General features: G+C 48.1%; 1 protein-coding gene across 2 annotated transcripts in view; it reads left to right on the top strand.

Moving 5' to 3' along the window:
• ALPK3 (alpha kinase 3) overlaps positions 1-23,459 on the top strand; it is an 85,369-nt gene that overhangs the window by 11,160 nt on the left and 50,750 nt on the right. Inside the window, exons 2-4 of one of the 2 annotated variants that reach the window (XM_083475536.1) lie at positions 1,208-1,246; positions 6,305-6,426; positions 21,364-21,481. In XM_083475536.1, coding sequence (XP_083331662.1) covers positions 1,208-1,246; positions 6,305-6,426; positions 21,364-21,481 — 279 coding nt within the window. The remainder of the gene's footprint in view (positions 1-1,207; positions 1,247-6,304; positions 6,427-21,363; positions 21,482-23,459) is intronic. The other variant, XM_083475537.1, reaches the window with a different exon arrangement.

Genomic DNA, 23,459 nt, shown 5'->3' with positions numbered 1-23,459 from the left:
ATATCTATATTATGACCAATATCTATTGCCCAGTGTATCATTGAGGATTTTACTTGCTCATCCTATAGAGCTGACAGTCTGGAGGCAGGCTGGGACTGGTCAAATAAGTAGCTAAGGTAAGGTGGGATGGTCATTTGAGAGCAGCTCAGTAGCTCAGAGATGGGGAACATGTGATACCCCCTTCCTAGATGTGAGAATCCAACTGCCATCACCCTGGACTATTGGCCATGAAGGCTAGAACTGGTGTGAGTTGATGATCACCAACAATCTGGAGGCCAGCAGGTTCCCTGGTCTCTTCTGCACCTGAACAACGAACGACGCTAACTGAAGAAGCAGGTCAACACTGGAAACTTTATATCACCAAATGAAACCCAATTAGCCCCTTGTGTCACCTGATTCCTTCAACCCACGCTGTGTCCCATGTGCCATGGTGGCACTTCTCCAGGGGATGGACTTCTGGAACCACCTTAATAAATGAGCTAATAACGACGGCTCTATCACAAGGAGACGTTATTGTCTGGAATGGCTCGCAAGCAGGGCTGTTAGGGAGGTGAACAGCTGACTAAGAAAGAGCAGGGCTATTTATATATAGCTGCTTTCTGGAATGCTTTCGTGCTCCAGCTGAGCTACTACCAGATCCTGCTCAAACAGGTCTCTGGTTTCCCCGAGAGGTATGTCGACACCTTGGGGTCAAGTTGTGCAGAGGTCACCCAGCCCGGCCGGTGTGCAGTCCCTGGTGGCTGTCTCCTGGGTGAATCCAGCACCATTTACTCTCTTGCAGTGCCGAGGAAATGGGGCATGGAACCCAGTCCCATCCTCATCCTTCACAGTGGAGAAGGTGGGCTGCCAATCCGCTGCCCCAAATCTCGTTCGGACAACTGTGCCAGCCCTCGCTGCTTTGTGCCCACAACCGTGCGATGCCTGCCTAACACTTCCCAGTGGCATTTTGGGGATATACAGAAGTGCCCTTGCCTTTCTCCCCTGCTGTTAACGACCCTTTTCATTCATAGCCTTTGGTTGCAATTTACAGCGTCGTGTGTTTATACTGGCAGGCGGTGGTAGGCAGCTGAATTTTATTAATAGTCTCTTGACTTGTGTTGCGAGGACTCATTTAATACATCCCAATAACTGTTGTTTTGAGCTCCCTTTTATGCTTTCTTATTATTACTCTTAAATTCTAATTATTTTGTTTGCTGTCTCTGCTTAGCTTATCAACCAGCCGGTTATCTCCCTCCAGCTTTGGAAGGTAAATGATATTGTATTAGTCTTGTTTGACTGCACACTTCCGGGGTCAAGAAGACTTTCTGTGCAACTCACCCACTGAGTTCAGGGGTACTAACCGCACTGACAATGCTGCCTCGATCCTGCATGCTTATTCTTGCTTGTACTGAAGAAACTCTGTAAAGATGTGTGGAATACACAACAGGATAGTTTTAAAGAAGGAGGATGCTGTCCCCGCACTCTGGGATGCTTTGGTTCAAGTCAGCTCCCTCGAACCTGGTGCCTTCTCACTGGAGGCGGGCCCCTTAGCACTGCCCCACCAACCACAGTCTGCCCTCGGCCAGCCCCCACCTGCCTGTCTTCTTTCTTACAGCCAATCAGGTGGTGGCTGTGCCTACTGTTGGTCTCCCTCCCTTCCACCCTACCGGTCCAAATGGGCACCACCCAACATTATTCCAGATGTTTGGAACTACGAGACGCAGCAGCGCTGCTGGCAGTCATTGTCCGCAACATTTAGAGGGAACCAGGTTGGGAGAGGCTGGCTTTAATAAGTTGTGTTTGCTATGTGAGATGGCTTGACAAAGGTTATGGAAGGCTACCTGGCTTTTCCAGATTTGTCACCAGTCGCTGAGGAGCAGGCACCAAATCTCCTGAATATGGCTATTGGCAATGCTTCTGTGTTGGACGAGGGGCCTGCTAGAATAGCAGAGAGTTTGATTTTATAGGGAAGGGAGAAACGTCTCCTTTGTGAATAAAATGACCCATCTTCTTCAGATTGTTTCCTGTCCCAACAAGAGCAGGAGAGACGAGTAAATTCCAAGCTAGATGAGATGTACATTAGTCTGAAGACTGCTTCTCCTTTACAAAGCACCTTGAGGAAGGGGCAATTTGGAGTGGGGAGGGGATGTTGAACCCTTTTCCTGCCAGACCTCTTTCCTCCTGAAACTCTCTCTACTGTGGGGTTCCTGAAAGATAAAAATGAGCTTGGAGACATGCAACAAGGTTGGGGAGTGTGTAGAGACAGAGATCCATGGCGGAAAAGGGCTGGAAGGAAAAGTATTAAGCCAGGCACAGGCAAACGTGGCCCTCCAGATGTTTTGGGACTACAACTCCCATCATCCCTAGGTAACAGAACCAGTGGTCAGGAATGATGGGAGTTGTAGTCCCAAAACATCTGGAGGGCCGAGTTTGCCTATGCCTTTCTAGAAAAATAGGAAGCTGTCCTCCAACAGAGTAAAATATCTGTTCATCTAACTTAGTGACCTGCACTACAACTGGCAGCAGTTCTTACAGGGTCTCGGGTGGAGGTTGTGCCCCTTTCCTGCCATCTGATCCCTTTACTCAGAGATGCTAGGGATTGACCCTGGGATCTTCTGCATGCAAGCATGTGCTCTGCCACCAAGCTGTGGGCCGTCTCCTAAAAGGGGCTTTATAAGGGAGAAGCAGCTCTCTGACAGCGTATATTAAAAATTGGCTCTTATGCTGTGTTAAAGACAGGGAGGTTTCATGATTTAAGGAAAACTTCAGCAGTCCACACACTTCCTGATCCGCCAAGGTTTGCACTGGACGTGTTTGTGTGTGTGTGTCTTTGCACAAAATCCTGAACCTTATAAAGGTAAGAGACATTTTTGCACCACGGAGCTGGATCGAAGCCATTCCTTGTTGTCCATCCTGCCTACCGTGGTAAATTTGCACCATCCTATCCATGCACCAATTTACCATGCACCAATTTTCTGCTGATTTTCTTTAAACACAAGGTGAGCCTGATCGCACCCCCCCCCGCAAAACTCCCTTGCTTCCTCCCACCTTTCCTTCCAGCAAAGTGATTGGACTCTGTATATAAACGCACAAGAGCAGTCATGCAATTCAGCAAAGCTCAAGGCTGCAATTTGCAATGGAAATGTCCTGGGGAAATGTCCTGGGCTGGAACCAAGGAAGGAAGTGGGGATGGGAAACACATGCACACAAAACAGTGATGAAGTGTGTGGTGTGGCTGCACCCCGAGAGCATTCTCCATTGGTCTCCGTAGTTTTGCGCATACCAAATTGCATGGGAATCTGATACTGGATGAAGAATGTGGATCTCTGAGAAGCGTGTCTGGCTTATCTTTTCCTCCTCAAAGCAAATATTTAGCCCTCAAGCTTGTTGTGGGGGCTTGAAAAATATTTTGAATTCTTGGCCACCGGCATCAGATTTCTAGGGGGCTTGGATTTTTTTCTTTCTTTCCAGCTTTTCTGGCTTAGCTGTTTGTGACCTGCATTCTCAACAACCAGTCTCTCTTTCCAGGAAACTCCGGGAATCACAGCTCGGCAAAGGGTCTCCCAAGAACTCTCAACACCCTTAACAAACCACGGCCCCAAAGATTCTTTGGGGGAAGCTGTGACGGTTTAAAGTGCTATAATACTGCTTTAAGTGTATGGTGCAGATGGTACATTAGATGCCACGGCTGCTTGAACTGCAGCTGTTTCATAGTTCCATAATAGCCATGGGGAGAAATAGGTGTTGCCCCCCCAGTCCCCTGGGGAGCAACTTAGGAACCAGTGTGATACTTTACTCAGCAGCACAGGTGACTGAAGCAGTGAATGGGGAGGAGATAATATTAACATGTACCTCGGCTAATAATAATAATAATATTAATAATAATTTATTTATACCCCGCCCATCCGGCTGAGTCTCCCCAGCCACTCTGGGCGGCTCCCAATCAAATGTTAAAGACAGTACAGCAATAAAGTGAGTTGAGCCCCGCAACCCCAGAGTCGGTCATGACTGGACCTAATGGTCAGGGGTCCCTTTACCTTTACCGTACCTCTTTAGAAGGGACACGGGTGGTGCTGTGGTCTAAACTACAGAGCCTAGGGCTTGCTGATCTGAAGGTTGGCAGTTCGAATCCCCGCGGCGGGGTGAGCTCCCATTGCTCGGTCCCAGCTCCTGCCAACCTAGCAGTTTGAAAGCATGTCAAAGTGCAAGTAGATAAATAGGTACCGCTCCAGCGGGAAGGTAAATGGCGTTTCTGTGCGCTGCTCTGGTTTCGCCAGAAGCGGCTTAGTCATGCTGGCCACATGACCCAGAAGCTGTCTGCGGACAAACGTTGGCTCCCTCTGCCAGTAAAGCGAGATGAACGCCACAACCCCAGAGTCATTCGAGACTGGACTTAACTGTCAGGGGTCCTTTACCTTTACCTTTTACTCTTTAGATGCAATTAAGTCTTTCTAACCGGGGGGGGGGGGGGCAAAAGTAGACCTGGCATTTGCTTTTCACTTAATTATTTTTTCAATGCAAATAGCAGATCAGCGGGAGGCATATTGTAGCGATGGGGCTGGGGAGAGGGTTAACCCTTTCCCTTCTATGCATGGACCCAAGGAAAACCCCACCCCTAATTCCGGCATTTGCTTTGGGGGAGGACCCCGCCCCCAATTCACTGTACACTTACCAGTTGGAGTCAGGTCTGCTGAAATCCCTTAGCTTAGACCACTCTTCCTCAAACTTGGATCCCCAGCTGTGGTTGGACTATAAGTCCCGTCATCCCTAGGTAGCAGGACCAGTGGTCAGAGATGTTGGGATCTGTAGTCCAACAACAGCAGGGGACCCAAGTTTGAGAAACACTGCATTAGATTGACTTCCCTGAATCAATATGTCTAGCATTGCACCACTGCACGCCTCTTTTCAATAGACAGAAGAAGAATTCACAGACAGGACACGGTTTGATGCTTTGAAGTGCATCTTCGTCAAACATGTGGACATACCTCTGAGTTAATTCAGGGACGCGTCCACATGACATGTGTTGTCTAATATGTTGATGCAGAAACAGTTGCATGTCCTCTTGATCCTCCGAGATCCATGAAGAGGTCCAGGATCAAAAGTACAGTGGTGCCCCGCAAGACGAATGCCTCGCAAGACGGAAAACTCACTAGACGAAAGAGTTTTCCGTTTTGGAGGTGCTTCGCAAAACGAATTTCCTATGGGCTTGCTTCGCAAGAGGACAATGTATTGCGAGTTCCTGCGGGTTTTTCCCCTCCCCCCCTTTTCTAAGCCGCTAAGCCGCTTATCAGCTGATCCAATCAGCAGATAAGCCGCTAAAAGCCGCTAATAGCGCTAATCCGCTAATCCTTCAATGGGCTTGCTTCGCAAGACGAAAAAACCGCTAGACGAAGAGAATCACAGAATGGATTCTTTTCGTCTTGCGAGGCACCACTGTATTTTGGGTGTAAAATCACAGAGGCATGGGTGTGGTTAGGACATGTGTGCCCATTTTTGATCAGGTGGCTGCCAGGGCATGTCTGAATATAAAAAACTATGGTTCATTCTAGCCCTCCAACCTTTCCCCCCAGAGATGGATGTTGCAAAGAGCGGCAACAGCAGAACTCTGGCCCACGTTGATAACATGGATGAGACGCCATGCTATAATTCCAATGGGTTAGGGTTACACCTCATCAGAATAGACCCAGTTAAATGGATGGACATGACTAAGACCTTTCAACTAAAACTAAAAGTGTGGGGTCCCACGCACACTGTATATTCGAAGCACACCAGTTCTCCCACGGAATCATGGGAACGGTAGTTTGCCTCTCACAGGGCTACAAATCCCAGGATTCTTTGCAAGGGGGAACGATGTGCTTCAAGTGCACAGCCTAGGTGGACCAGTGGTTGGACTTGGGCAGCATGTGCAACATATATTCAAAGCACACATACCTTCCCAAGAATCCTGGGAACTGTAGTTTGTTCAGGGTTCTTGGAATTGTAGCTCTGTGTGTGATAAACTAGTACCCAGGCTGCTTCTTTTTGGGGGGGGCAGGGGGATGTGCTTTAAATGTGCTTTAAATGTATGGTGTGTAGTCTGATGCGACCCAATCATTGTTTGATAACGGGAGCAGTTTCATGATCAGTTTTCCCAGAGCCATGCCTCTTTTAACTCGGCCAGCAGTTTCTCAGTGGGAGTCAAACTGGGATGTGAGGCTGCTTTGTAAGGTAGATCCTTGTGAACAGGGAGGGCGGGGGGGGGGAGAACAAGGGCACAGAATGCCTTCGCAATTCTTCGCCACGTACCTCGACCATGTTCTAATATTGTTCCTTGTATTGCTTCTAGGAGCACCTTCTGTGCGATTATTGCTCAGCTGACTGAGGAAACCCAGCCCCTTTTTGAAACCACTCTCAAGTCGTACGCCGTCTCCGAGGATGCAGATGCCAAGTTCACCTGCATCGTGACAGGTACGTTAGCACAGGTAGCACAGGTGCAGGGATTCAGATCAAGTGCAATTGTTGTTGTTGTTGTTTAATTAAATTTGCATACCACCCTTCAGCCGTAGACCCCAGAGCGGTCCACGACATAGAATGACAATATAAAAACCACAAAATACATAGTAAAAATATTAACAAGATCAAACGAATAATATCCGTTCCCATAACACATTTAAAAGGGCATCAGATGTCAATCAGCCAAAGGCCAAAGGCCTGGTTGTAGAGGAACATTTTCACCTGGAGCCTAAACGTGTACAATGAAGGTGCCAGGTGAGTCTCCCTGGGGAGAGCATTCCACAAATGGTGAGCCTCAGAGGAGGATCTCAGGGTCTGGAGACAGTCCTTGCTGCATGGCAGTCCTGAGCCCTTTAAGGTTTTATAGGTCAAGACCAGTACTTTGAACTGGGCCTGGAAACTTATTGGCATACCCCGCAGTTGGGCCAGGATTGGCATTATTTGCTCAAACCTTCTTGCCCTGGGGAACAACCTGGCTGCCAAATTCAGCACTCTTTTTCTCTCTCTTTCTCAGGATCCATCTAGACATGATGGTGGCAGACGTGTTCGTGTGTCTGCCGCGTTTGCGCATGATGTCAGATCTAAAATTAGCACTGAATAAAAAAGAACATTTGCAGCATAAAAAGTTACAAGGGTTTAGCAGGAAATTACGGGGCATGCACCAATTGGAAACAATGTGGTATGACCACCCCAAAACTTTTGTAATCACAAACAGTATTGTTTGTATTGTTCTATGTGAAGAAACAGTTCACATAGAACTGCCCTGGTACCATCATGAGCCGAAATCATCCTGAAGCATGATAAAAATAATGTCTGGAGGCTCTCCCAGTTCAGCCCTGAGAGTTTTTTGTCCGTTACCAGGATCTGTACTCTTACAAGTCTTGTGGTACTATCCAGTTCCAGTCAGTTTCCTAGCTCTGGGTGCAAGAACACCTCACAGCCAGTTCTCTCAATCTCAAATGTTGGCTTCTGTCTCCCAAACACTGTGGCGGAATCTCTTAGAGGCGCTTCAGTTTTCTCTTGAGAGACCGAGATAAATGGTTGCAGGCTGGAGCCCTTCTTCTGATAACAAGCCGGATCTGTGCGCTTGTGACAGCTTCTTTCATGGCTTGGAATAATGCGCAAGGGTGTTTTTGGTTTTATAATCCCCTTCCAAGTGGCTGAATTCCTAAACCTGGTAGTTGGAGCAGAGAGTTGATGCCTCCTGCTACTTGCATTTGAATCACACTTTTTTGCTACTTAGACACTCTGCAACAAGCACAGCACCATTCTTTCCCTCCAGCCATTTTTTCATCTTAGGGCACTTCCAGATGAGCTGTTTATTGGGCATAAATCCTGATTGGTTTGCAGGGAGATTGACTTGGCTATTTAATGAGCATTCCTTCCGATCAACCTGAATTTGCCAGGTTGTGACTGTGTCTCAGCCAAAAATAGGGATTGTAAGGAAGGGTAGTCTTTGAGAGGAACCTCTCTAGTTTCAAAAAACAATGCCAAACCCTTTTAAAATCACACTTTTGCAAATGGTATAAATTTTCCCCAAATAGTGAAATAGATTTGCACAGCTTACTCCGCACCCAGATTTCCTTAACACTTAGTTGCATTTTATTTGGGCCAGTCTATAATTTGATTTTACTGCACACCAGCTGTGGACTTGGATGTACCCTTTGCACCCAGCGTGATCTCATCTTCGCCTCTCTCCCCTTGGCCTCCTGGTGGGCTTCAAATGCCCTTTCTGCTCCAAGATTCTGTCTCTCTCTCTGTTGCTTTCATTCCTTGACCAATGGCTGCTGTCTCGATCTCTCTGCTGTCCTCAAAGCAAAGTAAAAATAGCACACACCCCCCGATGCATGTTTGGCTTTCCCCATATATTCAGACAATTTACAGTATCCCCACCCCTTCCGTTTTTTAAAAAAGCTTTTCCTTCCTTTTGGGTAGGCTGGGGGCTTGGCTAGCATGCCTGGTCACTGCTCCTAAGAGTTCAGTGACAGCCTGTATCTTCCTTTGAAATGACAGGAATAAATTATCTCTGCTCAGCAAGAGGGAGGTTAGGCAAGGGCCCAATTGTATCTGCGATGACTAGCATCTTTTGTGTAAGACCCTGGAGCTTTCAGGGACTTCAAAGGGCAACTAGTCCACCCGTGTCGAGGCAGATCTGCTGCTACAGCATCTCTAATAAGTAGTCATTTGTTAGTTCAGCCTCTGCATTAAAACCACAGACAAAGGAGAGTGAATCGCTTTCCTCCACACAGCCAAAGAGGGGCGGGAAGACAGGCAAGCCTGCTGAAGTTTATGCAGACAAATACAAAATTGACAAGTGAATAATCCACTCATCCCCAACCTTGTGACCTTCAGATGTTGTTGGGATCTGACTCATTGTCCCTGACCATTGGCCATGCTGGCTGGGGCTGATGGGAACTAGAGTCCCACAACTTACGGAGTGCACCAGGTTGGGCAAGGCTGGTATAATATTTCTCCTTTCTCAAACAGTAGAGCATGACATGCTTAATTTCAGGGTCGTGGGTTCAAGCCCCATGTTGTTGTTTTGTTTTGGTTCTTCTTCTTCTTCTTCTTCTTCTTCTTCTTCTTCTTCTTCTTCTTCTTCTTCTTCTCCTCCTCCTCCTCCTCCTCCTCCTCCTCCTCCTCCTCCTCCTCATACCCCACCCATCTGGCTGGGTTTCCCCAGCCACTCTGGGCCACTTACCGCACATATATAAACATAGTCAAAATAAAAAAATTCCTTCTAGTAGCACCTTAAAGACCAACTAAGTTAGTTCTTGGTATGAGCTTTCGTGTGCATGCACACTTCTTCAGATACACACTTCTTCAGTGTGCATGCACACAAAAGCTCATACCAAGAACTAACTTAGTTGGTCTTTAAGGTGCTACTGGAAGGAATTTTTTTATTTTGACTATGGCAGACCAACACGGCTACCTATCTGTATATAAAAACATAGTTGAGCAAAATGATTTCTTACAGTTCTATTACCCTTCCTCCCAATTGCCTTGTTTTCCATTTTAGGGCTGGGTGTGCATCATTTAGCAGCATACAAATGCCTTCAATAAATTAAAAAATGGTACCCAATGTAAGTTGGTGGGTTCAGGAACACTTGGCATGTTGTGGGATTACAAAGAATTGCTATCATCTTTCTGCAGTCACTGTCATAGGAGAGGCTTCCCAAGGGATATGAAATTGCTGATTCTCATTTCACTCTGTGTACCTTCCAAGGAATCTGCCGCTTGTGGCTGTGTGAATAGGACCAAACAGTTGACACACCTCAAACTCACCTGGAGTCATATTCCTCAGCCCAGAGTTAGGATGGAGAGAGATTCAGTTGTTTGCATTTAAAGGCAAACCTCCCCAATTTGCACTTTCTGAAACAGCACAGGAACTGAAACGCAGCCATCTTCTATAATTTGTGCTTCTCCACATTTTTCGCAGTGCAGTTCTCCAGTGGAGTAATATGTACAAAAAGGTTTATATTAGGGTAAAATGTGCAAAAGAAGCAGCAGCATAAATTTATTATTTGTGAAAGGGGTGTATTAGGACTGGGCATATCTGGCTTTCAACATCACAATATATCACCAGCTAAATATTTTTATATACTGATATATCACAGCGTCTGAAATAAGGATGGAGTTTCATGGTTTTCCCCACATTGTGATCTTTGCACAGCGCGCGCACACACACACACACACTGATTTGCAATATATTGCCAGGTCAAAAATTATGAAACCGATATAAAAATATGGATTTCAAACCTGTTTTGGACAATATATTGATATATCACCCAGCCCTGGAGTGTATTAGAGCAGTGTTTCCCAAACGTTTTTGGGCAACGGCACACCTGTTTACCGGAAAAAAATCTCGCGGCACACCACCATTAAAGCCCCGCCCCTGTGACGTCATTCGGGGAGCCGGCGGCCCGGGCCTGAGCTGGAAGGAGAGGCGGTGCTTTTTGGCACAAGGCAATCGGCCTGGAATTGTTTCCCGCGCGCTGCGAAAGGGAACAGCTGCGGTCGCGCGAACCCTCCGGCGCTGGGAGGGGAAAGGGCGGAGTCGCAGAGCACCAGCTGGCCGAGCGGTTGCGCGCAGCGTTGCGCTTTTGGAGAGCGTGCGGCTGCTGCTAGGGGATCCGGGGACGTGAGCAGGCCTGGCCCGACCCGGGTTGAAGGAGGACAAGCCGGCAGCGCGCCAAGTGAGTTCGGTTGCGCGCGACGGCCCCCGCTCCCCCAACCCCCGCCGGATCCTCGCCGCCGCCGCCTCTCGCCCGCCTCCCTCCCACGGCACACCAGCCGATGTCTCACGGCACAGTAGTGTGCCGCGGAACACCGGTTGGGAAACACTGTATTAGAGGAAATTGCTTTGCAATGTATGTATAACAGACAAAATTGCACACACAAATGTGTGTATTTTAGCACACATTTGCAGTAAAATGTTGATGAATTTTCTCAAGTCCTTTTAATGCATGGCTTGGACTTTTGATTTTTATAATCATCATGTTTTTCATTTGTTGTGAGGGCTGTTCATGGTGAGATAGAAATTTGTAAATAAATATAAGTGGAGAATTGTCTCCCTCACTGGGCTCTAAGCCTATGTCTGCAAGTAAACATGGACCCAGACCCCCTGAAACTGAATATGTATTCAGGAGGGTGGGGGATTTGAGGGGGGAATTAGCCATCTAGGAAAGAGTTAAGTGGCCTCCTGCTCCTCTCTTGACAGTTTTTTTTTGCTTTTTGCTGCAAATCACACCTCCCTAGCCTCAATTTGCAAAGAAGAAGCAGACAAAATTAAATTCCAGTCCAACTCCCCCACCATAATTTATTTTCGTGAAGTGTGATAAACTTCTGAGTGAGATGAGATTGCATGTCATTTGCAGGTTTTGTCCTGTATGAAAAAGAGCACTTTCCTCTATGCAAGGAACCTGGCTTTTTCTCCCCAAAACAGCCAGATAAAAATTAAGAAACATCTGCATCTCATGGGCATGGTCTCCTCCAGATGTTGTTGGACTGGCACTCCTGAGATTAATTAATTTTGAGTTTATTAAATTAACACCCCAACCTTCCTCACAGAAGAGCCTGGGGCAGGCTGACCATCACTGACCACTGGCTGTGCTGATGGGAGTTGGAGTCGAGCGATCTCTGGAGGACCTCACCTTGGCTATCCTGCTTGGATTGTGTGGGTTCCTGGGCTGAAAGAGGGGGTGAATACTCTTGGGGCCACGGAGTCTTCAAGCTGGATGTCCTCTGTTCTCCAAGCAGAAATGGCTGGCATGTTTCCAGGCTCTTTCCTGCAGCTCTGATGTCTAACAATTTACTTTAAAAGCAGCTGTTTTGCTTCCCTCCTGGAAAAGGCCATAGATTCTCAGTCGAAACAAAATAAAAAAATTCCTTCCAGTAGCACCTTAGAGACCAACTAATAATAATAATAATACAGTGGTACCTCGGGTTAAGTACTTAAATCGTTCCGGAGGTCTGTACTTAACCTGAAACTCAGCGGCGTAGCGTGAGTTGTCAGCACCCGGGGCAAGGCAAGTAATTTGCGCCCCCCCTAACCCCTAACCTGCCGATCTGAGGCGAGTTGCCGCTGGCGCTGCCGCCCAAATGACGCCACTTGCCTGGAGGAGGAGGGGGGCAGAGAGGCGAGGAAAATGCAACATGGCCCAGCAGCTGCAGCAGCAGCGGCGGAGGCGGGGCTGTGAGGAGGGGCTGCCTGGCGGGACCGCGACGAGCGCTGAGAGCCGCTGCCTGCTGGACGCCTTCAGCCCGGGCGCGCGCACAGCTCGTCGGTTCCGCGAGACATGGGGCTCTGCTACAGCCTGCGCCCGAGGCTCTTCGGCGACTCCAGAGGCAGCGAGCGCCCCCCCAGATGTTGCGCCCGGTGTGGCCGGCCCCCCCTTGCACCCCCCACGCTACGCCACTGCTGAAACTGTTCTTAACCTGAAGTACCACTTAAGCTAATGGGGCCTCCCGCTGCCGCTGCACTGCCGCTGCACGATTTCTGTTCACAGAAAAGATCACAACATACCTGAATAAAAAGAATAACCCAATACCCCCCCCCCCCCGAAAAGAGCCACATTTTAAAAGGGTATAGGATGTCAAACAGATCAACCAAAGGCCTGGTTAAAAAGGAATGTTTTTGCCTGGCACCTAAAGGTCTGTAATGAAGGCGCCAGGCAAACTTCTCTGGGGAGAGCATTCCACAGACGGGGAGCCACTACAGAGAAGGCCCTTTCTTGTGTTGCCACCCTCTGGACCAGGGGTCAGCAAACTTTCACAGCAGGGGGCCAGTCCACTGTCCCACAGACCTTGGGGGGTGGCAGACTATTTTTTTTTGGGGGGGGATGAACGAATTCCTATGCCCCACAAATAACCCAGAGATGCATTTTAAATAAAAGGACACATTCTACTCATGTAAAAACACGCTGGTTCCTGGACCGTCTGCGGGCCAGATTGAGAAGGCAAGTGGGCCGGATACGGCCCCTGGGCCTTAGTTTGCCTACCCATGCTCTGGACCTCTCGAGGAGAAGGCACACGAAGAAGAGCCTCAGAAGATGATCTCAGGGTCTGGGTAGCTTCATATGGAGAGAGGCTCCTTGAGGTATTGCGGTCCTGAGCAGTTTAAGGCTCAGGGGGGAGATGAGTTTTTCAGGTTTATGGGCTTCTCTAGATGGTTGGTTTATTCAGAGTGCAACAATAGTACTTGTGGGTAGATTTCTACTGGACTGTCTGCACTGATGGGAAACAAAGCGATATGTCTGCCCCAAAGCTTTTGCAGGCGCAAACAGTGTTGAAAGTGGGGTCACGTATAACACCCCTCCCAGCACCATCGTGAGCACAAATAATCATGCATGCACAAGGACCTGTGGAGGGGGGCCTTTGGCTGTGTACACACCACAGATTCAAAACATGCCCCCAGGAGTTCTGGGAGCTGTAGTTTACCTTTCACAGAACTGCAATTCCCAGCGCCCTTCGCAGCTTACAGTTCCCAGGATTCCTGGGCAGGAGAGGACTTTAAATGTTCTTTAAATGCATGGTGTGTGCATGTTGTGTACAGTGGGAATCCCTCCATGGCATATGCAAAGTGTGCGCATGCTTTCTCCCTTCCCCCCACGCCAAACCTGGCAGCCTCATCTGTGCATGATATCCTCAGTTATAGAGAATGCCACCAGCAGCAGCACCTGTGACTACTGGCGATGTGTCTGAGAGATGTAATCAGAGTCCCTGGAGGGAAACGGTCTAACCAAGTTCTTGGGCAGGTCTTCAACATGCTGGCGGGGGGGGGGGGGAGGCAGCTCCTATTACGGCTCTCTCTGACCACGTCACTCCTGTGATTCTTGGCCAGAAGAACCGCTGAAGGGGCAGGGATGGCAAACCGGCCGGCCCTTCGCTTCACTTTGGCCTCTTTGCTGCATTCTGTAGCCACCGCGTCCATGTGGACCAGTCGGAGATCTTGGTAGGGGCAAGGCAAGCCCCTCTGAAAGGATGGCTTTAATGGGCAATTTGACGTGGAAATGGACCCGTTGCTACCCCAGTTAGAGTAGTTGGCAAAGATCTCTTTCTCATTTAATTGGAGAAGGGTAGAACATCGGCTTGGTGGGCAGAAGGTCCCAGATGATTGATTGATTGATTGATGATTTTCAATTTTATACATTTCAACCATTTTATAATCATTTTAACATTTCAAAATTTGACTTCCTCCCCCCTCTTTCTGTGGTTCCTTAAATTTATTTTTAGTTGCTAAATATCCAAATTAACTTAATTCACTCATTTATTCATCTACTTTAAACACATGCTTTTATAAAACTGCAGGTTATTACAATAATCCTGCCGATGTTCTTATCTGTTTACAGTTTATTTGCAAATCTTCCATAAACCATTTTTATTCTTTTATAATAAGTCTGTCATCTTGATTTCTTATTTTTCCGGTAAGTTTCTCCATTTCTGCATATTCCATAAGTTTTTTGTATCCATTCTTCTTTTGCTGGGACTTCTTCTGCTTTCTATTTTTGGGCAACTAACATTCTTGCTGCTCTAGCCGCATAATAAATTTCTATACCGTTTGGATAGTTCTCTCCCTATAACTCCCCAAAGGAAAGAAGGGTCCAGATTCAACCCCTGGCACCTCCAGGAAGGCTTGGCGAAGGATTTTGGTCTGAAGCCTCGAAAGGAGGGGATTAAAGTTAGGAAAAGAGCTGCTATTGCATCTTTTAAAAGCCATTCCTGCAACAGAACTGCTTCCTGGCTAGTTGCACTCTTTGCCTAGGACTCATTGCAGTCTCCAAATCTGGTTAGAGAGCCCTGCTCGCTCTGTGGGGCTCTCTCACGCAGTCCTCTCTGTGTGAGGGGACTTCGGCCCCCCAGGCAGCCCTGCCGTGGCCTCTCTGCAAGGCGGTGTGTGCCTGTGAGCTGAGATAACTTTTTGAACTTCGCCCAAGTGCCGAGACCTAAGCAGGGGAAGGGAGAGGATGGAATGAGAGACACTGGAGGTCACCTTGGTTGTGGCAAATTGGAAGGACAGTTGCGAGAGAGAGAGAGAGAGGCTGGTTTTGGAAACTGGGAGGAGAGAGGCAGGCACCTCCGGAGAGGAAAAACAGGCAAGGTTTAGATCATCCCCTGTTTGCAGATGTGTGCACTTGTTTTTATCCTGCCCTGCCTATGCACGTTGGGGTGGGTGGGTGTCCTCATTTTATCCTCGCAACAATCCTGCGAGGTAGACCAGGCTGAGAAGCAGTGGCGTAGCGTGGGTTCTCAGCACCCGGGGCAAGGCAAGTAATTCGCGCCCCCTAACCCGTGGATTTTAGCACTCGAGTCTCTTCCGCGCCCCCCCAGATGTTGCGCCAGGTGCAGCAGGTCCCCCTGTACCCCCCACGCTACGCCACTGCTCCCACCAGAAGTCTTCAGGACAGCCACCCGAAGGCTGGCGCGGGGAGAAGGTCTCTCCGCCCCACCGACAGGCTTCGGAGCTTCCTTCCGAAGGCTGGCGCGGGGAGAAGGTCTCTCCGCCCCACCGTCAGGCTTCGGAGCAGCCTTCAGAAGGCTGGCGCGGGGAGAAGGTATCTCCGCCCCACCGCCAGGCTTCGGAGGAGGTCCAAGGACAGTGGGGTTCCTGCTTCCTCGAGGAGGGCTGGCCAAACGCGCCCCCCCAAATGTTGCGCCCGGTGCGGCCGGCACCCCTGGCACCCCCCACGCTATGCCACTGCTGAGAAGCAATGGTGGCTCAAGATCACCCAGTGTGGTTTATGGCTGAAGGGAGACTTGAACTTGCATCTTTCCAGTCCATGTCCCAACAACTGCATAACCAGATGTGGAAGAGGACAGGGGCATGTGCCCCCTTCTGTAGAGATGAGGGGTGAGCTGTAGAGATGAGGGAATTTCAGCAGGTAAATCTACACCCCTGAAATCCTTTTGCACGGCTTTGAAAGGGCGCAGGAGCCTTGTTTTCCTTGGCATCTGGCCTCTCTATCTCCTGTGAAAACGGGCTCTGGCGGAGGAGCCGTTGTTGGCTCTTTGGTTGCCTCCGAATCCTGTCCTGCAAATCCAGGCTCTGTGATTAAGAGAAAGGCTATGTGAAATAAATAATGGCAGTCAGATACATCTGTGTATTTGCATAGTGTGTGTAGGTCCTCAGAACCGCATTCCTGTTTACAAAGCTGACCTCTTATATTCCCAAAGCGCACCTGCTTGGAGCAAGAGGCGACCAGAGGCTCTGGTCATCTTATTTTTCCACAGTTCCTAAGTCAGAGTTTAGAGCCAGTGAGTGACCTTGGAGATCCTTAGTCTGCTTGATTACCACCTTAAGGCCCTCCGGACAAGTCGCTGCAGAACTGTTCCAAATTGGTTTCCTATAGCCATTCAGTATCTTGTAAGTTTGACTCCTATTTCAGCGGGGTGGTGTGTGTGTGTGTGTGTGTGTGTGTGTGTGTGTGTTCGTGTTCTGGCAGGAGCTTAATCCTCCCTCTTGTGGACCAGAGATAACCAGGGAAGCACAGCGGAAAACCAAGCTGCTCCCTGGACGCTTTCCCCCCACAGTGCAAACAGTGTGTAAATCAATAGGAATGGGTTTAGGAAACGAGTCTTATGTTAATGCCTCGGGTTTAAAGCTGTAATTATCACTGTGCAAACATCCCTGAAGCTTAGAGGGGATGCTGAATGCGCTTTGCAAGAATATGATCCAAGCTTATGCACGGTTCCCAGAATGGGCACTATTCAAGAGCCACTTAAGGATGAAACTGTCTGGGATTGAGCTGCTTTCCTTGGGTATATTCACGCACCCTGAGCTTTTCTCGAATCCAGAGGCAGGAGAAGGCAGCAGTTGCCTGCAGATTGCTTGCTGGAGAAACGCTGCCTCTTGAGAATTAGCTATGGCCAAGCTCCCCTCTTTGCTCACTTTGGCTCGGCTCAGGATAAGCCGAACTCTTTCCTCAAACATCACAAAATAGCTCAAATGATTTCTGAGGCAAGCCAAACTGATTTCCGAAGCCAACATTCACTTGCTCGGTCCCTTAAATTGCTGTAGTCCTTGGGGAAACAACATTTTCCAGGGATTATTTGCTGTATTTCCCTCCCTCCTGTTTGTTAGGAGGCTAGGATTTGCCCTGGGGGGGAAGGCGGAGGTGGGCAAATATGGCTGGCTGGCAAGATGTGTTTTTTTGTATTTTTTTGTGGGGTGGGGGCTCTGTGGGGAATCAGAATTCAGGAGAGTGATGCTCGTTGCGCATTTGAGACAAGCATCATCGGCTCCCGAGTCTTATGCTTACAAGTTGGGAAATATGAGCCTTGACTCCTCTGAGTCAAAGGCATATCTAGCATTGTGTACCACACACTGATCCCAAATGTCCTCTCAGTTCCCCCGGGGACATTTAGGCTGTAAGGAAGGAGTGGGGGAACCTCTGTTGCTAGGATACAGCTCCATCACCTCTGACCATTGGCCATGCTGGGTTCTGATGGGTATTGGAATCCCAAAACTGCCTAGAATCTGTGGTGGATGGTGCCCATTGGGACTAGTGAGACAGAAGATAGAGGGCCTGGCAGTAGCTGGAGCCCAGAGCCAAGGATAAACAAAGCCAATCTGTTCTGGTTTTGCCCCTAGTGAGTTCCATGCTGAGAACACAAAGGGTAAGGTCTTCTAGCAGTTGTGTGTCCCAGGAATTTAGGTGAGGGCCAGCCATGGATGGGTTGAAGAGGGTTGAGTCAGTGGGTGGTGGTGAGCAGTGAGTTGGCCCATCTAGTGCCTAAGCAGGAAGAAGCTGGCAGGCAATGCCATCCCCTAGACTGGATGCAAATATGGAGGCAGACCTGTGAGGGCAGGCTGAGGTTGGTGGGGCACTGCCCCATTTGCCCTCATGCATCAGCCTCCACTGTCCGGAAGGTCACAGGTTCTCCAACCCCTGCTCCATGGGGGGCTATGGGTGCAAAAGCTACACTGCAGGAGCCAAAATAAAAAAAATTAAAAAGTTCCTTCCAGTAGCACCTTAAAGACCAACTAAGTTAGTTCTTGGTATGAGCTTTCGTGTGCATGCACACGTCTTCAGATACACTGAAACAGAAGTTGCCAGATCCTTCTATATAGTGAGAAGGTGGGGAGGGGTATTACTCAGAAGGGTGGTGGGAATGGGTGATTGGCAGATAGCTGAGATGAGCCTGTTGACGACTCTTAACGACTGCAATAGGTCTTGCAGGAAAAGGCAAGGGGTGAGAAGGTGAAAAATGGCTTAGTCATGTATAATGAGATAAGAATCCAATGTCTTTGTTCAGACCAGGTCTCTCCATGGTTTTAAGTCTGGTAATGAGTTGCAATTCAGCAGCTTCTCTTTCCAGTCTATTTCTGAAATTCCTTTGTAGTAAAACAGCTACTGCAGGAGCCGTCTCTCTGTGCCCTCTCTACCTGTCGGTGCAGGGAGGACTGGACCCAGAGGAAGCTATTTTGTAAGGCAAGCGGGCAACTTTAACTCTCCTTGGAGGGGTAAGCAACTTTAGAGACGAGCGATTCCTTCCCCTCCCCTCTGGCCCATCTTAGTTCCGTATGCCCATAGCTGATCCTAGCAAGAATATAGCCTGTTTGGCTCAGAAGCAGCCAGTCACACATGTTATCATGATGTCATTGTACTAAAAAGGCAGATGGCATCTGTCATCCAATGGCATTTGGAGGGCACAAGCGGGCTGTGATGCAACCGCTGTTGCTTCTGTCCAATGGAAACTTTGGGTTCAGTTTACAGACTGTGATGCTTGGTTCTCCATGGAGCTTCTGGTCCACTGCTAAGTGTCTGTTTTTTAACCTTAGGTTTCCACCCCCCCAAAGCAGGCTCACTTCCTAGAACAGTGGGGATGTTCTCATCGCCCATTTATGTCAGATGTGACAAGAAAAGATCACCTGATCTGCACTACACACTTCCCAAGTCATGCTTACGAACGGTTGTTTGTTCCGACGGGTGAAAACCTGCCATATGGTGAAAAACTTCCCCATACGATTTAGCAGCAAAGGGGTTTCCTCTTCACTTTAACATGCAATTAATTTAAGCACAGGTTGACTTTGGCAGGCCATGCTGGAATCCCGATGAATCAGGTTTCAGAGGGTAGTTTGTTTTTTTGGTACGTCTAGATCGCAACTTGCCATGTCCCAATTTAACCTGCTTTTGGGAGATAGTTTAGCATGTGGTTCAGTTGCAAAGTGGACATTTGATGCAATGTTTGTAAGTCTGGGTCAACCTACCCTCCTTTTGCATCTGGACGGTCAGGAATATTATTTCCTTGTTTTACCTTCCTTTATATCCTTCCCCTTCCTCTGTTGTCTCCCCCAAATTTCTGGATTTTGGGCCTCATCTGCATGATGCATGCAAAGCAATATTGTGCCACTTTAAACAGTCATGGCTTCCCCCAAAGCAGGGGTCTGCAACCTTTAAGACAAAAAGAGCCACTTGGACCTGTTTCTGAAGGAAAAAAAACTGGGAGCCGCAAAACCATAACACTGCATATATTGTTTCTTACCTTAATGTCCGATCTGACAGCAGGCGGGAAGGTGACGTCGGGATGGTGCGTGACTAACGCACGCACCGCCCCCATGCGACATCACAGCCAGTACAGCGCCCGCCACAGTGGGGAGAGTCGGGCGCACAATGCGCCTCCTCCCCTCACTAGTATCCGCCCCGGGGCCGCAGCAAAGGTGTAAAAGAGCCACATGCGGCTCTGGAGCCGCGGGTTGCAGACCCCTGCCCCAAAGCATTATGGGAACTGTAGTTTGCTAAGGATACTGAGAGTTATGAGACCCCTATTTCCAGAGAGCTACAGTTTCCAGAGTTCCATGGGAAAAGCTATTGATTATTAAACCACTCTGAGAATTGTAACTTTGGGGGTGGGGGGAGGACAGGCACCATTACATTTTTATTATTGTTGCTGTTTGTTTATTTAGCTTATTAGTTGCACAGTTTTACAGAATAAATCGAAGGGACTTAAAACAATAAATAAATCATTTGTTAAAACCAGCATAAAATAAAACATAAAAGTTTATTAAACTGGAATATTTTTAAAAAGACAGGATTAAAATACCCACTCACTGAAAAAGACTACAGATTATTAAAAGCCAAAGTTTTTGCGGAAAAGAAAAGTTTTAGTCTGGTGCCTAAAGATCAGTAATGCAAGCCTCTCTAGGGGGAGCATTCCACAAGTGGGGAGACACCGCAGAAAATACACATTTTTATGTTGCTACCCTCTGCAACTCCCATGGAGGAGGCACATGATGCAAGACTTTGGACAGTAGTCGTGGGGTCCAGGTCAGTTCATATGGGAAAAGTGGTCCTTGAGGTATTAGGGTCCTGAGCCACAGTACCTTTCTGAGCACAATTCATAGTGGTGGTGTTGACCTTTAAAGGCCTAAACGGCCTCGGCCCAGTATACCTGAAGCAGCATCTCCACCCGCATTGTTCTGCCTGGACGCTGAGGTCCAGTGGCGAGGTCCTTCTGGTGGTTCCCTCTCTGCCAGAAGCCAAGTTACAGGGAACCAGGCAGAGGGCCCTCTCGGTAGTGGTGCCCAACCTGTGGAACGCCCTCCCATCAGATGTCAAAGAGATAAAAAGCCACCTGATATTTAGAAGACATCTGAAGGAAGCCCTGTTTAGGGAAGTTTTTAATGTTTGATGTTTTATTGTGGTTTTAATATTCTGTTGGGAGCTGCCCAGATGGGCGGGGTACAAATAAATTATTATTATTATTATTATTATTATTATTATTATTATTATTATTATTATTATTATTATTGTTACATAAGACTTCAAAGGTCAAAACCAACACTTGGAATTGGGCCCAGAAACTAATTGGCAGCCAGTTCTTGGCCAGGATCAGTGTTAACGTGCTCAGACCTTCTTGCCCCATTGAGCAACCTGGTTGCCAAATTCTGGGCCAGTTGCAGTTCCTGAATCACCTTCAAAGGCAGCCCACATATAACAAAGTGCAGTAATTTAACCTAAAGTTTACTAGAGTGTCAGCTATAGAAATTGGGTTATCCCTGTCCAGATTGGGGCACAGCTGGAGCACCAGCCAAAGCTGACGGAAGGCACTCTGTTCCTCCGGGGACACTTGAGCCTCAAGCAAGAGTGGGGGATACCGGACTTTTCCTTTAGTCGTGCTCAGTTGCAGCCCTTGTTGCTGCTTCTTTGCCTCAGCCTCTCTTTGCCCCAGCCCTATAAACACTGGACCATGTTCCTAAATTTCTGCAGCTCGAATCAATCTCTCTTTTGCAACCAGGACAGCTACGCAGAACAGAGCAGTTTCTGGTATCAACCTGTATGTTGCAGAATGTGGGGCTTTCCCGCATGCACCTTGGAATGATGTTCATCTCGGGGTTATGCGCTCCTTGACTCCCGTGCCCCAATTCCTGCTAATGTGTCATGTCCTAATCAGGTTACCCGCAACCGGAAGTGACCTGGTACAAAGATGATGAAGAGATGGACAGATACTGTGGCTTGCCAAAGTACGAGATCTTTCGTCATGGGAACCGACACACGCTGCAGTTGTACAAGTAAGGAAAGTGTGTGCATTTTTGTGTGTGTGTGTGTGTGTGTGTGTGTGTGTTGGGGATACCTGTTAGCTAGCTGTGGCTGGTTTGAATGTTGAGGAACATTGGCCTTCTGAAATATACAACCTGTTCAGGCCTCTTATCACTTCCTAGACTCAAGGCCAAAGGGGCTCTTGCATCCTATGCATGAGGAGATAAAAATTCCCAGATCCATGGAACTGCCATTATTCTTATTCTTATTTGAATTTATATACTGCCCTATACCTGGGGGTTTCAGGGCAGTTCACAGAATAAAAGCCATGCTTCAGAGGTCCAGTCACTCCTTTTGATGATGATGATGATGATGATGATGATGATTTTCACTTTTATACATTTCAGTAATTTCACAATCATTTTAACATTTCATAACTCAACTTCCTTCCCCCTCTTTCTGTGGTTCCTTAAATTTATTTTTAATACTTTCTGCATGCCCAAATTAATTTGCTCATTTATTCTTCTACTTTAAATATCTCCTCTTATAAAACTGCAGGTTACCACAAGAATCCTGCCAATGTTCTTATCTGTTCAAAGTTTATTTGTAAATGTTCCATAAACCATTTCCATTCTTTCATGAAAAAAAGTTTGTTATCTTGATTTCTTATTTTTCTGGTCAGTTTTGCACACTCCCTTTTCTTTTTCACAGAAGACATAAGAACCTAAGTTGAGCGTGGTGGATCAGCCCGCCTAGTCCAACACCCTGTTCTCACAGTGGCCAGCTAGATGCCTGTGTGTGGGGAACCTGCAAGGAGGATTTGAGCGCAAGGGCCCTGTCCCCTCCTGTGGTTTCCAGCAACTGGTGTTCAGAAGCACAGCTGCTTCTAGCTATGGAGACAGAGCCTAGCCGTAATGACTAGTAGCCATCAATAGCCCTCTCCTCCCTGATTCTCAGCCAGGTTTGGTTGGTGGCCCAGAGGAGCAAACCAGATACAGTGGTAGCTCGGGTTACAGACGCTTCAGGTTACATACGCTTCAAACCCAGAAATAGTACCTCCGCTAACCCAGAAATAGTACCTCAGGTTAATAATAATAATAATAATAATAATAATAATAATAATTTATTATTTATACCACACCCATCTGGCTGGGTTTCCCCAGCCACTATGGGCAGCTTCCAACAGAATATTAAAGTACAGTAACCTATTAAACATTAAAAGCTTCCCTAAACAAGGCTGCCTTCAGATGTCTTCTAAAAGTCTGGTAGTTGTTTTTCTCTCTGACATCTGGTGGGAGGGCGTTCCACAGGGCGGGTGCCACTACCGAGAAGGCCCTCTGCCTGGTTCCCTGTAACTTGGGTTAAGAACTTTGCTTCAGGATGAGAACAGAAATTGTGCAGTGGCGGCAGTGGGAGGCCCCATTAGCTAAAGTGGTACCTCAGGTGAAGAACAGTTTCAGGTTAAGAACGGACCTCCAGAATGAATTAAGTTCTTAACCTGAGGTACCACTGTAATGGCCATGTGCCTGTCCCATTCACATATCAGTAGGAGCAGGGAACCTCGTGTGAAAAAAGTGCGCTGTCGCAGAGCGTTGTGCTTTCCACAGCGCTCTACCAGATACCTCTGGGAAGCTCGCAAACAGTGGGTGAAGTGTCTGACCGCCCACCCTTGCTCCCCAGAAAATGGTATTGAGTGGCAGGCTCCCCCTTTCCAAGCCCTTCATTGAAGATATGGTGGCTAGTGGCCATTGGCAGACGTCCCCTGCGTGATTTTGCCTTGTCTCTTTTTGAAGACATCTGAGCCAGGGATAGGGAACATATGGCCTTCCAGATATTGCTGGATTCCAACTCCCAGCCGCCCCAGCCAGCACGACCAGTGGTCAGCGACGGGTGGGAGTTGCAGCTCAGCGACCTTTGGAGGGCCACAGGTTCTCCCCTCCTGATCTGAGCTGTCAGCTGTCACCATCTCTTATTGCAGCCAATTCTATAAATTCACGGCCTGCCCTGTGA

The sequence above is a fragment of the Podarcis liolepis genome (genome assembly GCF_965112155.1).
Source record: "Podarcis liolepis genome assembly, chromosome: 14".
Lineage (NCBI taxonomy): Eukaryota > Metazoa > Chordata > Lepidosauria > Squamata > Lacertidae > Podarcis > Podarcis liolepis.
This window is presented reverse-complemented; position numbering and strand designations above follow the sequence as displayed.